Source organism: Anolis carolinensis, chromosome 1, assembly GCF_035594765.1.
Source record: "Anolis carolinensis isolate JA03-04 chromosome 1, rAnoCar3.1.pri, whole genome shotgun sequence".
NCBI classification, from domain to species: Eukaryota; Metazoa; Chordata; class Lepidosauria; order Squamata; family Dactyloidae; genus Anolis; species Anolis carolinensis.
The window spans coordinates 37,272,617-37,294,254 of record NC_085841.1 but is presented as its reverse complement, the minus strand read 5'-3'; the positions used below and the strand labels follow the sequence as shown (position 1 = coordinate 37,294,254).

At 38.8% G+C, this 21,638-nt stretch overlaps 1 protein-coding gene across 4 annotated transcripts in view; it reads left to right on the top strand.

Annotated features, from left to right (window-relative positions):
* susd4 (sushi domain containing 4) overlaps positions 1 to 21,638 on the top strand; it is a 129,941-nt gene that overhangs the window by 91,680 nt on the left and 16,623 nt on the right. The window contains exon 1 of one of the 4 annotated variants that reach the window (XM_062972488.1): positions 16,198 to 17,038. The exons of the other annotated variants lie outside the window; for them this stretch is intronic. Within the exon in view, the coding sequence (XP_062828558.1) occupies positions 16,798 to 17,038 (241 nt within the window). The 5' untranslated portion in view covers positions 16,198 to 16,797. Of the gene's footprint in view, positions 1 to 16,197; positions 17,039 to 21,638 lie in introns of those variants that run through there. 4 annotated transcript variants of the gene reach the window in all.

Genomic DNA, 21,638 nt, shown 5'->3' with positions numbered 1-21,638 from the left:
TATTATTATTTCTTATATCCCACCTACTTTTTGTAGTAGAGCAGAGGTCCTCAAACTTTTAAAGCAGAGGGCTGGTCTACAATCCTTCAGACTGTTGAGGGGACGAATTATCATTGGGGAAAAATACAAACAAATTTCTATGCACATTACACATGTCTTATTTGTAGTGCAAATAAAACAACAACAACAATGAAAGAACAATACAATATTTAAAAATAAAAACAATTTTAACCAATATAAACCTATCAGGATTTCAATGGGAAGTGTGGGCCTGCTTCTGGCCAATGAGATAGTCAAGTTAATTAAGATTGTTGTTGTTGTGTGCCTTCAAGTTATTTCAGATTTTGGCCGAGCCTAAGTCTAAAACGGAAGACGGGGGCCAGGTAAATGACCTTGGGGGGGCCGCATCTGTCCCACGGGCCTTAGTTTGGGAACCCCTGTAGCAGAATGTTGCTTTGCGGTCTGTGTTTCATGCTTATCTATATTCAAGGAGATTGTGTTATTGTTAAGGAACTGTAACTGGAATCTGTAACAAAATTTTGCACCATGCAGTGGCACACTTTTTTTCAGGATACTCAATTCCCCTCCTCTGTTTTTCCATCCTGTCCAATTATCTGTCAGCATTTCTTGCCTGCTGAGCAACATTAGTCCTTGAAGGTTTGTTTTTTTTTTAATTTTCCTACAAAACCTTGGAAAATGGAATAAATTAGTACCATGAATTTGGCAAGCTAAAATTGAAGAACAAGAATGGCTATTGTGTGATCAATGCTTCCCTCATGAAGATAATATTCCTTTGTCCAGAAGGAAGGATAAAACAGAATTTATGTTGAGAAATATTGTATATTTCCCATAGCTTTTTGATCAGTGTATTTTAGTGTATTGTATACAGTAGCTAATCTGGGTTACAGAGAAATTTAATACTTTTTTATTCTAAATCTCTTTTGAAAAATGGTAAGTCTTGAAAAAAAAAAGGCATGTAATGTTATTTTAAGAAGCAAGGGCTCCAGTGCATTTCATGTACAGATAAAATGGAGAGAGCCAGACCAATACAAACTGATACCTTTGGGGCTCAAATTGCTTTCCCTATTGCCATTTGCTTCCTTTGTATTGCAGGGGGGGATGGTTTTGGTTCATACTGCTTGGTGAATCAAAATGAAGAATAAAGCTAATGTATCATTTCCTAGATGCTTTTCTCAAGTAGAAAATAAATCCCATTTTTCAGATGCGATTGATTGAGCATGGTCTTCATTCATCAGCATGCTGTGTAGTCCAAGGTAGATTAATATCAGATGCTGAGCTATAGTGGCCTATATAAAATGAGGCTACTGAGAAACATGAAGGAGGTTTTTGCATAGTTGGGAAGGTGCTCTAAAATTTGCTGAAGTAGAAAAATATTTAGGACAAAACTCATAAGGGCAACTATCTGTCTTCAAAAACAAGACAAGAAATATTAGCATGTTTATTACCTACAGAATGCTGAGGGTTGTGGAAAGAATATAATAGGATCAAACAACAAACAATATTCAGCATACCTCCACTTAATATAGGTTAGTCTCATCATGGATAGAAGTTTTTTGAAAATGGGGAGGGGCACACACAGGATTAAAATAAGGGAGAAAACTCATAGAATTATAGGATCATAGAATAATAAAGTTGGAAGAGACTGCATGGGCCACCTAGTCCAACCCCCTGCTATGGAGGAAAAGCTAAATTAAAGCATCCCCAACAGATGGACATCTAGCCTCTGTTTAAAAGCTTCCAAGGAAGGAGCTTCCACCACACTCCGAGGCAGAGAATTCCGTTGTTGAACAGGTGTCACGGTCAGGAAGCTCTTCTTAATGTTCAGGTGGAATCTCCTCTCCTGTAATTTGAACCTTTTGCTCCAAGCCCTAGTTTCCGGGGCATCAGAAACAAACCTGCTCCCTTATGATATCATTTCACATATTTATACATGACTATCAAGTCTTCTCTCAACCTTCTCTTCTGCAGGCTAAACATACCCTGCTCTTTAAGATGCTCCTCATAGGGCATGGTCTCCAGACTTTGATAATTTTAGTTGCCCTCCTCTGGTCACCTTCCAGCATGTCAATCTCCCTTTTGAACTATGGTGCCCAGAATTGGACACAGTATTCCAGGTGAGGTCTAACCAAAGCAGAATACAAAGGTACTATGACTTACCTCGATCTAGACACTCTACTCCTTTTGATGCCGCCCAAAATTCCATTGGCCTTTTTAGCTGCTGCATCGCACTGTTGATTCATGTTCAATTCGTTGTCCACAAAGACTCCAAGATCTTTCTCACATTTCTTATCTCAAGCCAGGAGCCACATATTCAGTATCTTTGCATTTCATTTTTTCTGCCTACCTCAGTTGGTGACATTGTTTTTCTTAGTTTTAATCTCATTTAAGGGAGGAATTCTTAAATAAAATAAAAAGATGATATGCAAAGGAAAGGTATGTGTGTATAAACCTCTCCATTCATGTTGCTCAGGTCCCAGCCAAGTAAAAGGGGGAAAAGATATTTACCATAATCGTATGATGTATGCTTAACATACTGTGTTTCCCTGAAACTAAGACAGTGTGTCTTTTATTTTTATTTTTTGCTCCCAAAGATGCGCTAGGTCTTATTTTCAGGGGATGTCTTATTTTTCCATGAAGAAGAATTCACATTTATTGTTTAATAATAATAATAATATTTTATTTTTGTATCCCGCCACCATCTCCCCGAAGGGACTCGGGGCAACTAACACGGGGCCAAGCCCAAAGGACATAATGTAAACAAGATAAAATATAAGACAAGACTATAAAAACAAGTAATAAGAAATATAAAACACAAACGAATTCAGGCACAAATTTTAACAAATACATAAAACAAGATAAAAAGTATTAAAAGCAGTATCAACTTCAACCACCAAAGGTCAGGGAAGTAAAGGGGCTCAGAGTAAAGTGCATAATAGCAAGGTTATCTCCTAAAGTGCCTGGCCGGAAGAATCCAAGGTTTCCTGAGATGATGTTAGGGGTAAGATGGGGTGGGGTCAGAGATAAAATACAGAACAGGAGCATGGTTATCAAGGGGTCTGTAGTGTCTTATCTAGTCGGAAGCACGCTGAAAGAACCATGTCTTAAGTTTTTAAAAATAAAAATAGGGTTGGAGCCAGCCTAATCTCCCTGGGGAGGGTGTTCCAGAGCCGAGGGGCCACAGCTGAAAAGGCTCTCTCCCTCATCCCCACCAGCCAAAGCTGTGATGTTGGAGGGAGCAAGAGGAGAGCCTCCCCAGAGGATCGAAGAGATTGTGCAGTCTCATATGTCTGTTAACTATGAAGAGTGATAACATTAATATAAACAAGAAACCCAATGCTTTCAGAAAAGACTAAAAAAAAATCCATCTTTTTAGTGAGGTCTTAATTATGCTTGATGGCAGATAGATCAAGAGATAGTGCTTTTAATTTCAAGCTCTGATAAGTTGCAGTGAGCTCTGTTGCTTTATTGGCTAATAATCAAATAAATACAGGATGTCTCAAAATGATGGACCCCATTTCAAAGAGTAAATTTTACGATGGTGACATGTTACAATTACATAAAAAGTTACAGTTTAATGAATGTTCTATGTGTCCTCCACTTGCCGTATTGACAACATCCAGAGAGTCTTGCTGAACTGCAGAACACAAGATGCTTGATGTTGAGTGGGGTCATCATCTTACAAATGACTGAGGCTAGGGGTAGTTTATGCATCTAGCAGTCTTCTTTTTAAACTCAGTGCACCACTCTTTTAAGTAGCAAGAGTGTAATTCATGGGTGTTTTGTGGTTGCAAAGATATAGCATCGGATCCACTGTAGATATCAGCCATGGTGTACATACCATCTCAATCCAGACAAAGCAGTTAAAGGGTTGACTTCCTATGGCTGCTTATTAAGGGTAGGTGGTACCAATATTTGAAATGTTGGCTAGATGATAGTTGCTGAATTGTGTCTGGCTGGATCTCCACTGCCAAATAATGCAGTTTGAATTGCATTATAAGGTCAGGGTAGACACATATGATGCAATTTGAACTGCATTGAACTTCATTATATGGGTATACTACACTGATCATATAATTCAGTTCAAACTGCATTATTTGGCAGTGGAGTTCCAGCCTATAATAAGGGATACCAGTATTGATCACATAATAACATTTATCATTTATAGAATTGAAGTTCCTATAGTTGGGCCAGGCAAAGCCTAGTCTGTGCCTAGTCTGAACAGTTCTACTGTATGTGATATTTTGATCCTTTTCTCAAAGTATGCAAATGGATAAACTTTTTTGTTCTGTTTTAATAAAAAGTCTGAAAGATTGTAGAACTAAAGTGTCTTGTTTCTAATACAGTATTGCTATCTAATGCCTTCAAGCATTTCTAGAATGCATAATATTCGTGTCAAGTTGTCGAATTGTAAAATGATATATAGTTCAATTGTGGATTTTTTTGTTGATACCATTTATTAAATGTCTATTGGGTTTAAAATCTCAAGCTTACATTCCTCGCTCTTTGATAAATATTCTTTCCACTTCCATGTTTCTCCCAGCATTGCCTGTGAAGGGAATTTCTCTTTCACTGGTATCAACAGCTCTATATATTAAAATGCAAAATTATTTAGGCTGGTTTTATTTGCTGCCAGTTGCCCTCGGCATAAATGTGTGGAGAAACAAGCTGTATGTTTTAAAGTAATAAATGAAATGTATTCTAGGAGAGAGGGACTACTTATAGTCATTTTTCAGGAAATGTTTGGGATCAGGAACTTCAACATAAAAGTCTTAAATATATAGACTATACTTAAATAAATAGATGGTACTTTGAGCCTTTTGGGCTGTTGTTGCTTTATGTGTGTGTGTTTGAAGAGCAAGACATAGAACTGTTTCTTAACCCATTTCTGAAACAGATTTCCCCCAAAGAATGCATGATATGGTTTGACGGACTATCACTGGGGAATAGGTGGGAGGGAGAGTCTAAAGTGGCATTCAATAGTCTTGAGTGTGTCTAAATAAGTTAATGGGCTGGCAGCCAGTGTTTGTCACTGTTAATAGCATTCTTTTCTTCTATATCCTCCACCAGAACTATAATTACTGGTGGTGTCATTGGATCCTCTGCAGTGTACAAATTGCTCCAAGGGCAATATTTCCTTTCCTTTTCTTTTCTTTTAAGCATACTAATGTTTTGCCCATGCTTCTGGTTGGTATCGGTGCTCAAATAAACTTGGATTGCTTACTTTGAACTCCTCTTAGGATATTGACAATACCACAAAATACAAGTGTGTGTATGTGTGTATATACAGGCAGTCCCTGGGTTACAAACATCCGACTTACATCTAACTCCTTGTTACAAAGGAGGGGTGAGACAACAGGGCGTGAGAGGAAATTACCCCTCGAAAGGGAAAATCACTCCTAGAAGAAAAAGATGTCTCCACTGAAGCTTTCTCACCAATCCTTGTTTACATAACAAGCCAAATTTTTCAAAATCCAATTATCACAGGGACAGGCAACAAAACTAATGTTAGAGTTGTGTTAACCCTTCCCTATTAAAATGAAAAAACTAAAAAAACTGGGGTCATCTGGAATTACACTTAAAATGTACTTGTTCCAATATACAAATTCAACTGAAGTACAAACTTTCAGAGATTATTTTGTTCATAACCCAGGGACTGTTGTGTTAATTGTGATAGGTGCAGAAGGAGAAATGGAATATGAGAGCACAACTTTTTCTCTTCAAACTGTTCTCAAGTGTTCTTCAATTGTTTTCCAATCACCATTGATACGTACAATCTATCAAGAGGGAAGTTGTGAGTTTGTCTCTGCATGATGGATTTCATGATGGATACACTATGTATTTACGTTCTAATTGTCTGTGCTTTGTTGGGGTTTGGATTTAAGCAATAGTAACACTTTTAGGAGGGAGGAAGTTTATACTTTTGATCAGCAATATATTTAGTAAAACACATTTTTAATTCAAGCTGTAGCAACAAGCAGATGTCCTCTGATGAGGAGGCAGGGGTTGTATTTCCTTGCCCGGTCCTTTACCCATTAATTGTTTGCATCAATACTAAAAAAAGAGAGGGAGGATGGATGGACAGTTCTGGAAATAGTAGTAACATAGAACTAAATCCAGTTGCTATTCCCAAGTAAAGTAAACCTATTGAATTAGGCTTTGCTGAGCAACAGAGGCAGCCAGAGGGTGAGAGCTCTACTTAAGAACTTCTGCCTGGGGCCAGCCTCACCAAACAAATTGGGCGTGGCCCCCACAGCTGTACTATTCCACCAGAAGCCAGCAGCAGATAAAAACACCATCACTGGACCCAGAGCCTGCTTTGCTGAGCAACTTTTACCATCGTGGATAGAGACACCTCACCATCACAAGAAAAAACACCCCAAGGACTTCCCCAAGGACCTCATGTCACAGTTTACACTGCCCGCCCCCCATGAAGACCTGGGCTTTGCCTGAACAGTACCCAGAGGAGTCCTTATTTGCAATGATCTGGGAATCTTTGGGAGGGCATAAAGACTGGGGCTAGACATTATGGGGAGGGAATTTGGGAGGCAGGTGGGGGAGGGGAATGGTAACCAAACCTTAACTTGGCCCTTTTATCTTGTGGAATTGTGCAATATAATCTAATTCAGACAGCACTTTAAACACTGACACTACATCTGCCTGTTGGCTTGTTGCAAATTGCCTTTTTATGTTTAATGTTTTAACTGTTTACTAATATTAGATCTATTAGTAAAAATGTCCTAAATGTTTGATTTATATATTTAAATTTCTATTTTTGTTATTTTTGAGTTGTTTGATAAATACACTTGATGTTGCTCATTTTATTGTTTATGATGTGATCAGTCTGTTATGTTTTCTAATGTATGGTTGGCATTTTGCCAGTATGTTGTAAACCGCTTTGAGTCCCCCCAGGGGTGAGAAAAGCGGTATATAAATACAGTAAATAAATAAATAAATAAATAAATAAATTACTAGTGTTTGTAACAGTATAAACTTATTCAGCAGTGGATTCATAGAATCATAGTGTTGTGACTCAGCCGTCATGGCCTATACTTCATCAGGAGATGGAATTGGAGACAGATTCTGATTCGGATCTTGGGGCCGTTCAGGACTTGGAACAAGGCCCATTGCCCTTACAACTGCCTGAAGTTGTGGCGCCAGAAGATCCGTTAATTGGAGAGCATTCCAATGCCTCCTCAAGGTTGCCTTTGCCAGATGGTGTTGACTCGGGTGAAGATATGTCTTTTAACTGGAGGGAATCTTTCACAAGAGATAGGAGTAGAAGGGAGGGCGTGCGAAGGATCTGAAGGTTAGCTCTCAGGCTCGATAATGACTGATTTTCCCATGTGAAGTTTTGTGCGTCCTGCACTCCCATATTCTTGCAACCTTGAGATCTCCTTAAAGGTGTTCTCCTTTGTGTTCTTGTTGCGGTGTCAACTTTACTTTCCTCGGAAGAGGTTCCAGTATCCAGTTCCTAGCCTTGTTTCCTGCCTTGTTCCCGTGCCTGGTTTCCAGTTCCATCCAAGCCAAGCCGCGTCCCATGACTCTCGAGTAAACCTTGCTTTGTTTACCTTGCTTTCCTTTTTCCTGAGTCAAGACTTTCCATCTAAGCTGTGCCACTCCCTGTGACTCTCGAGTAGACCTTGCTTTGTTTACCTTGCTTTCCTTTTTCCTGTGATGGGACTCTCCAAGTGGATTACAGTTTGCAGATTTGCAGCATCTTGTTCCTGTTTCTTGGTTTATGGACTAACTTAGATTTCTTGGTGGAACTAATGAATTTCACTTGTGGATTACAATTGGGACATTACTGAATTGAGGATGCCTGCCATAGATGTGGGCGAAACGGCAGGAGACAATACTTCTGGAACATGGCCACACAGCCCGAAAGACATACAACAACCCTGTGACCCCAGCCATGAAAGCCTTCGACAACACATTACTGAACTTGTTTGAACTGTTAAAGACTTTAAGGACTATTTCTTATACTGACTTTATATGCTAACTGCACATAGATATATATATATATATATTCCATAATAAACTGCTGTGCGTGTGATACTGGCTCCTGTGTGGTTTTTGGGGTGCTCATGCAGCCTTGGGGTATAACACATAGAGTTGGATTCAATGAGTCTAGTTGGAAACTGAACTCAGGACAATATTTTCACTGCAGAATTCCAAATCACACTAAACTATTTTTCTCTCTCTACACCTAATGTGCTTTAATTAAAGCTGGCACTAGGGTGTTCTAGTCCGCATACATGTCCTTGTTTGCTGACTGTCTCTGTTTTGGTGCAATAATGCTCTTTTTGGTTCAATAGTGCTCTATCAGGAACTTGGGAGGTTCAGATTAAAATCTGTTCTTGGTTATGTTTGAAAAGTGTCAAACAACAGTTGTCTTCCTATGGCAATGCTTGATAGCCTCTCACCAATTGCTTGTGAATTTTATTTCTTCATTCACTTAAGTTACACTAAACCTAAAATAGCTTCGAACTGCATATAATGTAAACAGTGAAACAAAACATTAAATGAAACATCTCAAATATTATGCATATGAATTATTGATAGACACTCTTGTCCAAAGCCCTTTCATGGAGACAGACAAGTAAAATAACAAGGAGCATGAAAAGTAGATATAAGGCCCAGAAGAGCAGGCGATTTATGAGCATAATCGTATTCACAGTTACTTGAGCAATAAAGTGCAGCTCCAAAATCACCATGTTTCTGTTATATCAGAGAGCTGTCACTTGACTGGCATCACAGTTTGATTTGTAGAGACAGTACATGCTAGAAAGTGGCATTTCCAGAGCTTGAAAAAGTTTATACCTTTTGGAAGCACCTAGCTGGTGTTACGTTTACTGGGCTTAAGTAGTAATTGTAGATATAATTTTAAAAGTATTTGCTCTCTCAGTGTTCACAATTTACTACAATAGATACCTTTAATTCCTTTTTTCAAAAAGAAAACCTGTCAGAATTCTATAAACCACTGGTCTGTTGTACAAGACCTCCCAAAATAGTCAAGGCACACATCTTCATAATTATTTTATAGTAATAGGTACACTCTTGTAATAGGTATACTCTGAGCTACGCATTATGAGAATTAAGCCTGCAGCTGCCAAGACCATTTCTGCAGCTTTAGATGCCCTAGTCAGCCTCCCCCCCCCCAAAAAAAAATCCTGACCATTAAAAATTAAGTAAAGGTAAAAGTTTTCCCCTGACATCAAGTCTAGACGTTTCTAAGTCTAGAGGTTGGTGCTCATCTCCATTTCTAAGCCAAAGAGCCAGCATTGTCCGTAGATACTTCCAAGGTCATGTGATTGCATGGAGCGCCATTACCTTCCCTCCGGAGCGGTACCTATTGATCTACTCACATTTGCATGTTTTTGAACTGCTTGGAGACAGAAGCTGGGGTTAACAGCGGGAGTTCACCTTGCTCCCCGGATTCGAACTGCCGAACTTTCAGTCAGCAAGTTCAGCAGCTCAGCAGTTTACCCACTGCACCATTGCGGGCTTAAAAAATTGGGGGACCCAAAATGGATAATTGTGTTTCCAGAAGTCTCTAGGGACAATGTTCTCTTATAAAACAAGTCTCCATGGCAGTGTTTATTGGCAAAATTAAAACAACAAGGGCAACAGCAAAACATATTTTAAAAGGCATTATACCTTATAATATAACAATGAGGACTGAGGCATAAAAGTTGCTCTCCTCTTGGCTTTGTTATTAAAAAATTGGATTCAATTGCAAGTAACTTCTTAAAGTCTAGTTTCTTCCATTTGTGGGCATTTCATTACGTGCAAAAGAAGAACTTGCTTTGGTTTTCTATCTCTAATCTGTGCCTGCTGCAAAAAAATTTTTCCAAATGGACCTTTTTAGAAAGAATTGTGTATGCAAACCATGATCATTAGAAGGTTTTGCATGTGCATCACGATATTACTTACTGAAAAGATTTAATCTCTGAAAAATGAATAGAAAAGCATTTTGACTAATGCTCATAATCTTCTGCTTTCATTTTTCAATTATTATATCCTTGCTATTTAATTAATATTGCAGAATGATGCTAATTCTGGTAAACACCCCACACAAAGGAAAATTAATGAAATAGTAAGCAAATCCAGAACTCTGCTGGGGATGGAGATGATGATGATGATTATTATTATTATTTTAGTTCTTACTCACCTCTCAAGGCGAGTTACAAAATAATTAAAACACATAAATATTGTAAGAAATACCATAAATACACTTTTAAAATGTACATATTAAAATGTATTTCTATAAAATATGTATTAAAATACACAGAGATTATTGTGAAAAATAGATTGTACATATGGTATATTTTTAGTATGCTCTTTCAAGTGGCTATTGAAACAAAGACATAAAATGTTGCTTATTTTTATTTTTTTTATTTATATATATTGCCTCAAGGCAACTCACATCAAACTAAATAGCAGTACAGTATAGTTAAAACTTATTTGATACAAAAGTTGAAACATCATTTAATAAACGGTTCTATTAAAAATAGCAAATCACAACAGTTTAAATTTCATTGAAACATAAATAAAAGGATAAAAGCATAACACACACCCTTAAAACAGTAACACATATCCTTCTGCCACAATAAATGAAGAGCCAAAGGTGCCTAAATAGGGAGGCCTTTTGGTGCTGGCAGAAAGAGAGCAGATGTTGGTCAGCCAAGCCTTCTCTTGGGAGGGAACTTCAAAATTTGGGAGCAGCCACCGAGAAGGCTTTTCCTCGCATCTTTACCCATTGCACCTGTTATGGTGGCAGAATAGAGAGAAAGTCTTCCCCTGAAGATCTTAAAAGTCAAACAGGCTCATAAAGGGAGATACTTCCAACCGTGTGGGGCTTTAAAGCACTTTGAATTGTACCCAGAGACATACTAGTGCCCAGTTAATGTTGCAATTTGAGAGTTATTTTTCTGTAACGAGTCCTCGTGAGTAGCATTTTGAGTCCACTGCAGTTTCTCTGCAGTTTTCAAGGCCTGCCTTGAATCATCTTAATCCTGATTATCTGCTTTAAACAGGATTTTATGAGTCCACATTGCCATATAATCCAGTTCAAATCATACTTTATTTATTTATTTATTTATTTATTTATTACAACATTTATATCCCGCCCTTCTCACCCGAGAGGGGACTCAGGGCGGCTTACAATAAACACACATATAAAAATTATACAATACGCTATAAATCAGATTAAAAATTATTAACTTACATCAACATTTATAAAAACATTCTAAAATACAAATGGACGTGTTCAAGTTCAAAAGACTGGGTCTGTCAATTGAGTTCTGGCGTACATAATAATAATTAGCACTGGATTCAGAAACTGGATTATATGGCAGTGTAAATGGAGCCTTAGATGGAGTCCCTTATAATATTTCAAATGGGATGTACGTAATCAAAGCATGAGTTGCTGCAGCCAGATCTGATATCTCCAGGAATGGCTGCTATTAGCTGTACAAATGCTCTTTTCATCTAAGATGAAAACTAAAATGAACACTGAAGGTAAGAAACCAGGCTCAAAATCTGAATCTATGAGTACAAATAGGTTGGAATATACATCTTCAGGGGGAATGTAGCTCCGTCCAGCACAAACTGAATCTCTGTTCTCTGATCTGCCTTATGAATGATCAGCAGTCCCTCTGCCTTGTTTGGCTTGAACTTTAGTCAGTTTGCTCTCATCTAGTTCATCACTGAAAGAAGACTGGCAGTGACAAGTCTGTTTTCCATAGAAACAACTTCTTTGGAGTTTGATGGAAAGGGCATTCCAAGTTAGGTGTCATATATCAGTGACACCAAACCTCAGAACTCCAGATAACCTTAGGTGGTTTGTGTAAATAAATATTAAACAACATGGGAAACAAAGCTGAGCCCTACAAGATACCATAGACCAATTGTCCACTACAGAAAACAGAAGTTCCCCAGCACCATCTTCTGAGTTTATCTAACCAATAAGAACAGAACAACTGGAAAATAGTGCCCATAAATCCCACCCCAGAGAGGCAGCCCCAAAGGATACTATGGTCAAATATTTTGAACTCTTCTGACAAGCCCAACAGAACAAACAGGGACTCCCTGTCTAATTCCTTGCATAGGTTATCCATCAAGACAACCAAGTCTATCTCTGTCCTACAACCAGGCCTGAAGCTTGATTGAAATGGATCTAGGTAATCTGTCTCATCCAAGAACATCTGGTGTTGGGAGATCACCACATGCCCTACAATCTTGCCCAAGAAAGTAATATTGGTGACTGGCTAGTAATTCTTCATTATGGTGGGGACCAGGCAGAATTTCTTTTCAGTGACAGCCTCAATACCACTTCTTTTTCCCACACAGCCTCTGGCTGCTTTTATGGGACAATAGTGACATGGATCCAGTACTGTATGTATGTATGTTGTGGCCGCCACCTCTACAAGGATCCTGTCCAAATCCTCAAGTTGAAAAAAGTGAAATGTAGTCAAAAGTACAGAACAATCAGGAGCCAAAGTTGCATCCACTGGATCTGTATCAACTACAACATCCCAGTCAATGGAGATCTCAGTAAATTTGTTAGCATGGTATCATACAAGTACTTCAGGGTAGCCTGTTGAGCAATCTGCTCTCTCCTTTACATATCTTGCATTTAGCTTTGCCTTTCCTTGAAAGTGAAACAGATTTCATTTGCAGACCTGCTTTCTAAAGAACATATATCTTAATAAATCCTCTTGTGGGTGGCAAAATAGGTTAATCTCAGCATTCCTCCTAAATTCTAGTTTGATCATCAGTCACTTGAACTGAAGAACCAGGTCAGTGAATGCAGCTTTATATAGCCAGTTTGAACTATCTAGGCTCCTTGCATTAGCTAACACCTGCTGAGATCTATCTCTGAAATGTCCCTTAGGCATCTACAGAGGAAGTGTTGAAATAGAGCAGAGAGCAGACTAGCATATTCTCTTTCATATTTCATGGATCTTATTGCCAGTCTCTAGTTTGAGAATACTGGCTTCACCTCTCCAGATCTTTTACTTTCAGTTAATCCTTAGCAAAATGTTCTTTATAATGCTAATGTTGAATCAAAGTTATTTAATTTATAAATAGTGTTCAACCTTTTATTTTATTGATGTTTAACACATTGAAAAGAGAATTGGGAATATGATTGGCTCAATGATGCCCAACACTTGCTTGATTTTAAAAGGATTGATTATAAAGTCAGTGACTTTTTAATTTCTTTTGAGAAGGCCTAGATGAACCTGAAAAGTTATCATTTAAAATATTGATATCTTCACAATGTATTCTCTTGCTATACATTAAATTGCAGAGAGAATAGAGACTGTCTGTATCTGTTGTGACTGCGCCTTCGGGGATTATGGTTGATGGGGATGGAATTCGAAGAGGAAGAAAAAACCCTCGTGATGAGGGTTCACTGGAGGAGTTGCGCAGGAAGCGACTTAGAGAGCTATATGGGGGATCTTCTGAGGAAGATTCAGATGGGGAGATGGATGCTGAGGAACAGGTGGTGGCTGGGGAAGCGGGCACTGAATGGGCACAGCCACCGGAGATGTCTGGGGATTTGGGGTCTATGGATACTTCTGAACCTGGGGTTTCTGCAGGAGCTGATCCCAATTGGGATGCTTGGAGAAGGGAGGATGGTTCTTTAAGTGTTCATGGGGCTAAGTGTGGGCAGGATGATTGGGACTCCGACGAATTGCTAGGTACTCCAGATCCACGAGCTCTAGCTGTGTGGAGCTCAGACTCTGAGTAGATTTGGGACACCTGGTGTTTGGGTGTGAGTGTTTGGTCACCCAGGAGGAAGGGGAATAAAATGGGAATGTTTGGCCACTGCACCTTGCGTGTGGCAAGGTGTTGCTGAGGCGCCAATGGGATCTCTGTGTTTCCATGAAGACTGGATTTGGACTATGATTTGAATCTGCTGTTATCACCTAGCTTGGCTCTCGCTGTGTCTTATCGTGGACCTGTTTTGGATGACTGCACCCTCTTCAGACCTTGGATCAGAATTTGACCTTGCTACTGCCTTCGCCCTGTGATTGATGACTACTATCGGCTTTTGACTCCTGGCTTGCTCTTTGGACACCGCTGTTATCTCCTGACCTGACCTTGGAATCCCGGACAACGTCTTTTCACCATCCTTTTGGAGCCTTCGGCTTTATCCACATTGTGGAAGCAGTCTACTGCATTCTTAGTTTGTTTGTTTGTTTCCTGACCAATTTGGTGTTTTCTTTTGGGAACTGTTCCTTTGAAAACTACAGAGCCGGCTGGCAGGGCTTGGACTCAGAAAGTGCAGTTTGCACTAAGTTTGTTTAGCTTTGTTTTTCCCTGCTTGTGTTGCTGAATTATATTTTTGTTTGAACTGCTCTTGAAGCACTGATAGTGAAGTGTTTCAAGGTTTTTTCTGTGTTAACATTACTTTTTGGCTTATCTGCTGAATAAACTCTATTTTTGTTCGCTAATTGGCGTCTGACTCTTGACAGTATCTGTATTAGCAGAAAATTCATTTCTTAGCCATGCCTGCATGAACGAAACACCCTTATTCTCAGGAGTATAGTTACAATAAGAATGAAGAGTAATTTGAATCAATAATAACTTGGTTATTTTCAGACCTACTCTGTTACTCTCCCATCTGTTTGATAATATATGGAGTTATTGGAAGAAAGGAACTTCAGGGGAAAAGTTGTTTAAATAAAAGACATTTGTTCTTTTACATCAAAAAAGTTATATGTGCAGGATTAGTGGTGAGAGGGGCTTCCAGGACTAACAATTACGTTGCATAAGCTCAAGGCTGCTTAAGCATCCTTGGGGGGTTTTTTGTGTCAGGAGCGACTTGAGAAACTTCAAGTCGCTTCCAGTGTGAGAAAATTGGCTGTCTGCAAGGATGTTGACCAGGGGACACCCGGATGTTTGATGTTTTAACAGGCTTCTCTCATGTCCCTGTGACAAAAATATGAATATATTATGTGATGGTTTGAATGGAATTGTATGGAAGATGAATGAATGACAGCTAGTAATTTTGAAGACACCATTCTAAGATATTAAGGCCTACAATGATTAAATACCTGCTTGCTGAATTGTAATTCAAAGTTGCTAATGATAGCTAAAATAGTTGACCTGCCTGGTAAAATGTGATAAGAACTATGACAGTGATAAGAGAAATGTTTACATCTGTCAACATTTGCTGACTTGATGAACTTTTGGGGCAAAGACAATAGTTCTTTTAAGTTAAGGATGTTAAGAAGTCAAACAAGGCCAACACTAATCAAGAAGAATCAACATGTGGTCCAGGAAACTGAGATGGAGCCAGGATATTCCAGGATCGAAGACGTCTATCATTCATTTACAACTTTAGGACAACATCAGCAAAATATTGCTATATAAGTGACCTTACGGCAATCCAGAAAGTGTGACAGACAGCAATGCTGTTCAATCACCATGCTCAGTGGAGATGGTGTATGGGAAAGTGGCAGATTTGCAGGGAAGAAGTCTGGTCACTTTGGGGCTCCTTTTCTCAAGGGAAGAGGAGGAAGTGCATTTTGAAGTCATGATACGTCTGCAGGGAGTCAGTTCTGCTGTTTAGAAAATAGGGGTCTGTTCCTTGGCATTGTTCTCAGGGAAAGAGAAGTTTTGGCATTTTGGAACTATGTGTTGGCAGGCTGCAGTGGAAGCTGGCTCTGGCCTAAGCAGGTACTTCCCCAAGGAGGGAGAAAGGATATGGTAATATTTGTATGCATGAAGATGGATGCATGTTGTTTGTGAATGCTAAGTGAAAATGTAACCCTCCCCCCCTTTGTCTGTTTGTTAGCCAATGTAGCAGGTTGTTGTGAATCCAATGTAGTTAGATAAAATCTGTATGTCTGTATGTCTAATGTCATTCTTTGTTGTTCTGTAAAAGTTCTGCTATATCTCTCACACTGAAATTGCACTAAAAACCCTATGCTTTAAAGTTATTGAAAAATTATTCATAACATTTTTGGTATCAGAATTGGGATATTCTGTTCAGTCTGAGCAGGATATTTAAACTTTGTTTTAAAAGTATTCATGACATCCCTGCATGGGGCGCTGGAGCTGGCAGAAGGAGCTCATCCACGCTCTCCCCGGGTTGGATTCAAACTGGCAACCTTCAGGTCAGCAACCCAACCTTCACTCCAGCAGTTCTTCTGGCACAAAGCTTTAACCCATTGTGCCACCGGGGGCTCCTAGCATCCTTGGGTGGGATCCATTGAGTACTGCATTAGTTAAAATAAAAGTATTCAATTTCCAGTTTATCCCAATTGCAAATATGTCTCCTCATCATAGCTCCTATTAATCATAGCCATTAATGCAAAACAAACTTCCATTGCAATAGTCAAAAGTAGCAGCTCTGTTAGTCTCTTGCAGCATAAAAAGGAGGGAAATGTAGCAGCATTTTTAGCACTAACTGGCTTTTATTTTGGCATGAGCTTTCATGGGTATCAATCTATTTCAGCCTCTCATTGAACATTGAGAAAACCAAAGTGCTCTTCCAACAGGCACATCCAATCCCTCTGCAATGCCAGAAATACAGCTTAATGGTATAACATTAGAAAATGTTGACCATTTCAACTACCTTGGCAGCCACCTCTCCAAAAAAGTCAACATCGACGCTGAAATACAACACCGCCTAAGTTCTGCAAGTGCAGCATTTCTCTGAATGAAGCAGAGAGTGTTTGAGGATCGGGACATCTGTAGGGACACCAAGGTGCTTGTTTATAAAGCTGTTTTCCTCCCAACCCTGCTATACGCCTGTGAAACATGGACTGTCTAAGACGTCACACTCAACTCCTGGAAAGATTCCATCAATGTTACCTCCAAAAACTCCTGGAAATCTCTTGGGAAGACAGGCAAACAAATACCGGCATGCTGGAAGAAACAAAGACCACCAGCACTGAAGCAATGCTTTTATGCCATCAACTCCGTTGGACTGGCCATGTTGTCCAAATGCCTGATCACTGTCTCCCAAAGCAGTTACTAATATACTCCCAACATTCCAGTGGTATGGACAAATAGTCTGTGATTTGCCTCTCTGTGTTGTCTTTATGCTATTTTATGCTGGTTATATTGTTTTTATTGTTTTATATTGGTTTAAATTATTTATTTATTTTATTTACAGCATTTATATTCCGCCCTTCTCACCCCGAAGGGGACTCAGGGCGGATCACATTACACAGATAGGCAAACATTCAATGCCTTTTAACACAGACAAAGACAAGGCAAATATAGGCTCCGAGCGGGCCTCGAACTCATGACCTCCTGGTCAGAGTGATTCATTGCAGTTAATTGCAGCTGGCCTGCTCTCCCGCCTGCGCCACAGCCCGTAAATTATGATATAATCATAAATTATGATTATGTTTTAATGTATGTTGATGTTGGGCTTGTTCTTCTTCTTCTTCTTCTTCTTCTTCTTATTATTATTATTATTATATCCATTCATGGACTCCCACTGTTGGGTCTTTTTCTTCCTTTATACCTTTTGAGGTCACTTCTGCTTCTTTCAAGAATGATAGATATCATCCATAAGATTAACATACATTCACATTGCACTAGCTCCTTGTGCTATATTAGCATAAATAACAACAATTTTTTCATAGTGGAGGTGACACATATTACCATAAGCTGTTCTTCTAATGCAAGGTTTTTATTTCCAACAAAATATGGCAACTTTTATAATATGTCTCTTGGCACTTATCTTCTCAGATGTATGCTATTTGTTTATGTTCATCGCTGCTCTTTTTAAAATGTTGAACTGATTCTGCATTTACACCATAGATTTGATTTATTTTAAAATAATTTTGCTGCTGGAAGGGTGATTCCTTCAGTGCTGTGCTGTTAAAACACAATTAGCGCTCTGTTCATTCCTGTGAAAATTATGTTAGATCCTAGATGAATTTCATGTAGCCATTCCATGAAGAAATTTGGGTGGCTTGTTCATGTTATAGTGGATTCGTAGCATCTTTAGCTGGACCTTAGTAATCCTACACAATTTGTGTCTCTGTTATGGTTGACATCCTTCTTCCATATGTCTGTTAATTATTTTTGTGCTCTAAGGCATATCTCTCTGTGTTGTGTCATCTGTCATTACATGCCACAACACTGACAGGTTGCGTATAATCTGTAAATCTTTGGCTATGGAACAATGTTTCATATTTTTAATATTTAATGAGCAAAAAATAAAATTATAATAAAGTAATGCTAGTCGCACAGCTTTCAAAATTCTTAATTAACCTCACATTGACTCCTTGGATTCAAATATGCAACATTCAAAATTTTGTAATTATAGGAAGTTAAATACATTCATGCATATATGTATAATTTCTGTAATACTCAGTGCAACACATGGATTTTCTTCTTAAAATAATTTAAAATGTATGAATATATTGATATTTTGTTGTAGAGATTATGTATCCTTAGTTATTACATGTTGTATACTTACTGAAGAAGTGCTAGCTTAAATTAGTTTGGCCTAAATGCTGATAGGAGAAGCCCATTGAAGCAAAGGAACTTACATAAACGTAGATGGCTTAAGTTTCCATTCAGTGGGCCTACTCTAATCATGACGAGCAACTGGATTTAGGAGTTTAAATGTCAAGCTAATTTACAATATTTACTGTGTTTAATTCTTTCTTGTGGTGGAGTCACCTTCTCTGGAGTTTTGTAAACAAAGGCTGGATGGTCATCTGACAGGAATAATGTGATTGTGTATTCCCGCATGGCAGAATGGGGTTGGACTGGGTGGTTCTAGTTGTTTTTTTCCAATCCTATGAACCTAAGAGGAAACATTCACTTTCCTTGCATTCTATGAGTTCCAGCTTCATTTTGTATAAATTTAGTTTGCTACAAAGTAATTCATTTTGTTGGAAGTCTGTTATGCCTTGCTCCTCTCCTTTTCACATTGTTGCATTTCATCCCCCATAAGAATTGAGTATCTCTGAAATGCTTGGGTCTAGAAGTATTCCATATTTCATCCCCCCCCCCAAATTTTAGTATAATTACGGAGGGGGGGGGGAGGCCGGGAGAGAGAGAGGGAGAGAGAGAGGGAGAAAATCTTTGGGATTGGACTGAAGTTTAAACACGAAATTCATTTAAGTTTTATATGCACCTTATACACGTAGACTGAAGGTAGTTTTATACACAATATCTGTCATAATGTTGTAAATGAAGTCTCCAAGTTTGAACAAGATAGGTTCTGGAGGTTTGTCCTTAAATTGATTTTGTATATAAGTCAGAACAGGTATATTTTTTAAATGTAACTCCAGCCAAATATATATGGGAAGGATTAACACCACCGTGGTATTTGTTTTGCTGTTTGTGCCCCTGTTCAGATAATTTTACCTCACTTTCTGTTTCTATGATAATTGGATTTTGAAAAAGTTGGCTTGTTGTGGAAACAAGGATTGGTGAGAAAGCTTCAGCAGGGACACCTTTTCCCCATGATAACTCTTTTGGAAGTGAATTTCCCTTCCTATGGGTAGCTTTCCCTAACTTCCTGTTGCCTCACTCCATTCCTAACTATTGGATATTTGCAAGTCAGGGACTGGCTATACTTGAAGCAAGGTTTGTGTACGTTGAACCATCAGAAAGCAAAGTTGTCACTATCTCAGCCACTTATGTGGTCATTTTTGGAATTCCAGATAAGGGATGCCCAACCTGTATTATTTCTGAATGTCAGGACAGGCAAGAAGTGGCAATATTATAGGGCTGAAATTTTGTTTTTTAAAGCAGTTAATCTGCCTAGTGGAAAATCTTGTCATGTTGCTTACTGTTGAATGAGTGCTCTGTATTGTCACATCTCTGACAGCCTGTTATCTGTGCCAGGTCCCAGTTCCAAAGATGTTAGATAGAAAAGCAAAGAACTGGCTAGAGACAACAGATAGTAATGTGTGCTTTAATCAGCAAAGATTATTCTGGCGAGACTTTGGTCACTGAAAAAGATGAGGCTGGTGCAAGTAGGCAATCCCCTTCCCCTGATTCCTTCCCATTTAGATGAGTTGTTTTAAAAGACATGGAAAGCATTTCAAAGCCTTTGCTGACTTTGTAATAAATCATCTGTCTTTCCCTTGGGTTGAGTCCAGCTTGGAAAAGAAGTCAAATATTGCTTTCTTTGTGAATTACGTGCTCTAGTTTCAAGCTATTATAATTTATGAAACCTCTTGTGGTGAAAATGCAAACAAAGCCTTTTCTCTAGGGCATGTAGAGTAGACAGTGTTGCATATTACAATCAGCTTCTCCTGAAGGTTCATTTAATGTCGTGTTGCGCTCTTTTGCTGTGGAGGGGGCGGGTAGGAGTGGAATTACTTTTGAAATGCATTATTAATGTAAGTAGATGCATGGGGGGAAGTTACTGAATCGTGATTTCTGTGGAAAATCTACTGTTGTGAATTGGTGTGTGCATTATTTATATCTATGCAGTAGGTCTTTGCTGCATAATAAAGGCATGAAATAAACACGATAGCCTGTAGAGGGGAGCAGCGGACAGCTTTGTACTTTTCTTGGAAGGAAAAGAACACAACCCTCTTAGGTAACCCATTTTTTAATATCTCCAATGCATTGAAGCACCTGAATGTTAATAATAAATACACGCTTTTCAAGTTCATCCATCAAAATAAAAAAATATAGTAAGAGAAATTAGACATGGAAGGTTATTTTTTTACTTAATTACTTGTGATGGTGGATTTTTTAATTTACTTTAGACTCATGAAAACATTTAAATAAATGATGATCCTTTTGGCTTTCTTGGATCAAGTTCAAATCCCCTTTCATCCTTGAAGCAAGTATGTGACTTTCAATCATTCACATCTCTAAGTCTAATCCACATCACAGTGAAGCTGTTTGTGAGGATAAACTTACATTCTGTTGTTATTTACAGACACAAATCAAAAGGTATAGTCAGGTAAAATCTCAAGAATTTATGGAGGAACATATCCTTAAAAACATTACTGTTTTGTGTGGGAGGGACAATTATACAATGATAAGGGCTCATGTTTTGCATATAGAAGTCCCCAAATCTGCCCTGATATACCTACATTAGTATAGATAGGTATTAGAAATACTGGAGAAACAGAAACCCTCTTGGGTCTTGATCTCACTGCCCAAGAGAGCTTCTGTTTCTTGATCTGCCCAGGAACCCCTGGTGGTGCAGTGAGTTAAACCCTTGTACCAGCAAGACTGATGACTTGGGTTGCTGACCTAAAGGTTGCCGGTTTGAATCCAGCCTGGGGAGAGCGCGGATGAGCTCTCTCTATCAGCTCCAGCTCCATGCGGGGACATGAGAGAAGCCTCCCACAAGGATGGTAAAAACATCAAAAACATCAGGGCATCCCCTGGGCAAAGTCTTGCAGATGGCCAATTCTCTCACACCAGAAGCGACTTGCAGTTTCTCAGATCATTCCTGACACATAAAAAATCTCACTGCCCAAGACCCAAGAGAGCTGCCATCTCTCCAAGTAATCAACATCTGTGGCTGGCAAATAGATAGTCTAATCTGTGTGAGGGAGGTTCATCTGACAACTCCCGAGATTTTTGTCTAGTCACTAATTAATTTCTGTCTTGTAGTTAGCAAGTGGACCATTTTAAAAAGTTCATTTCCAAAATTGTGC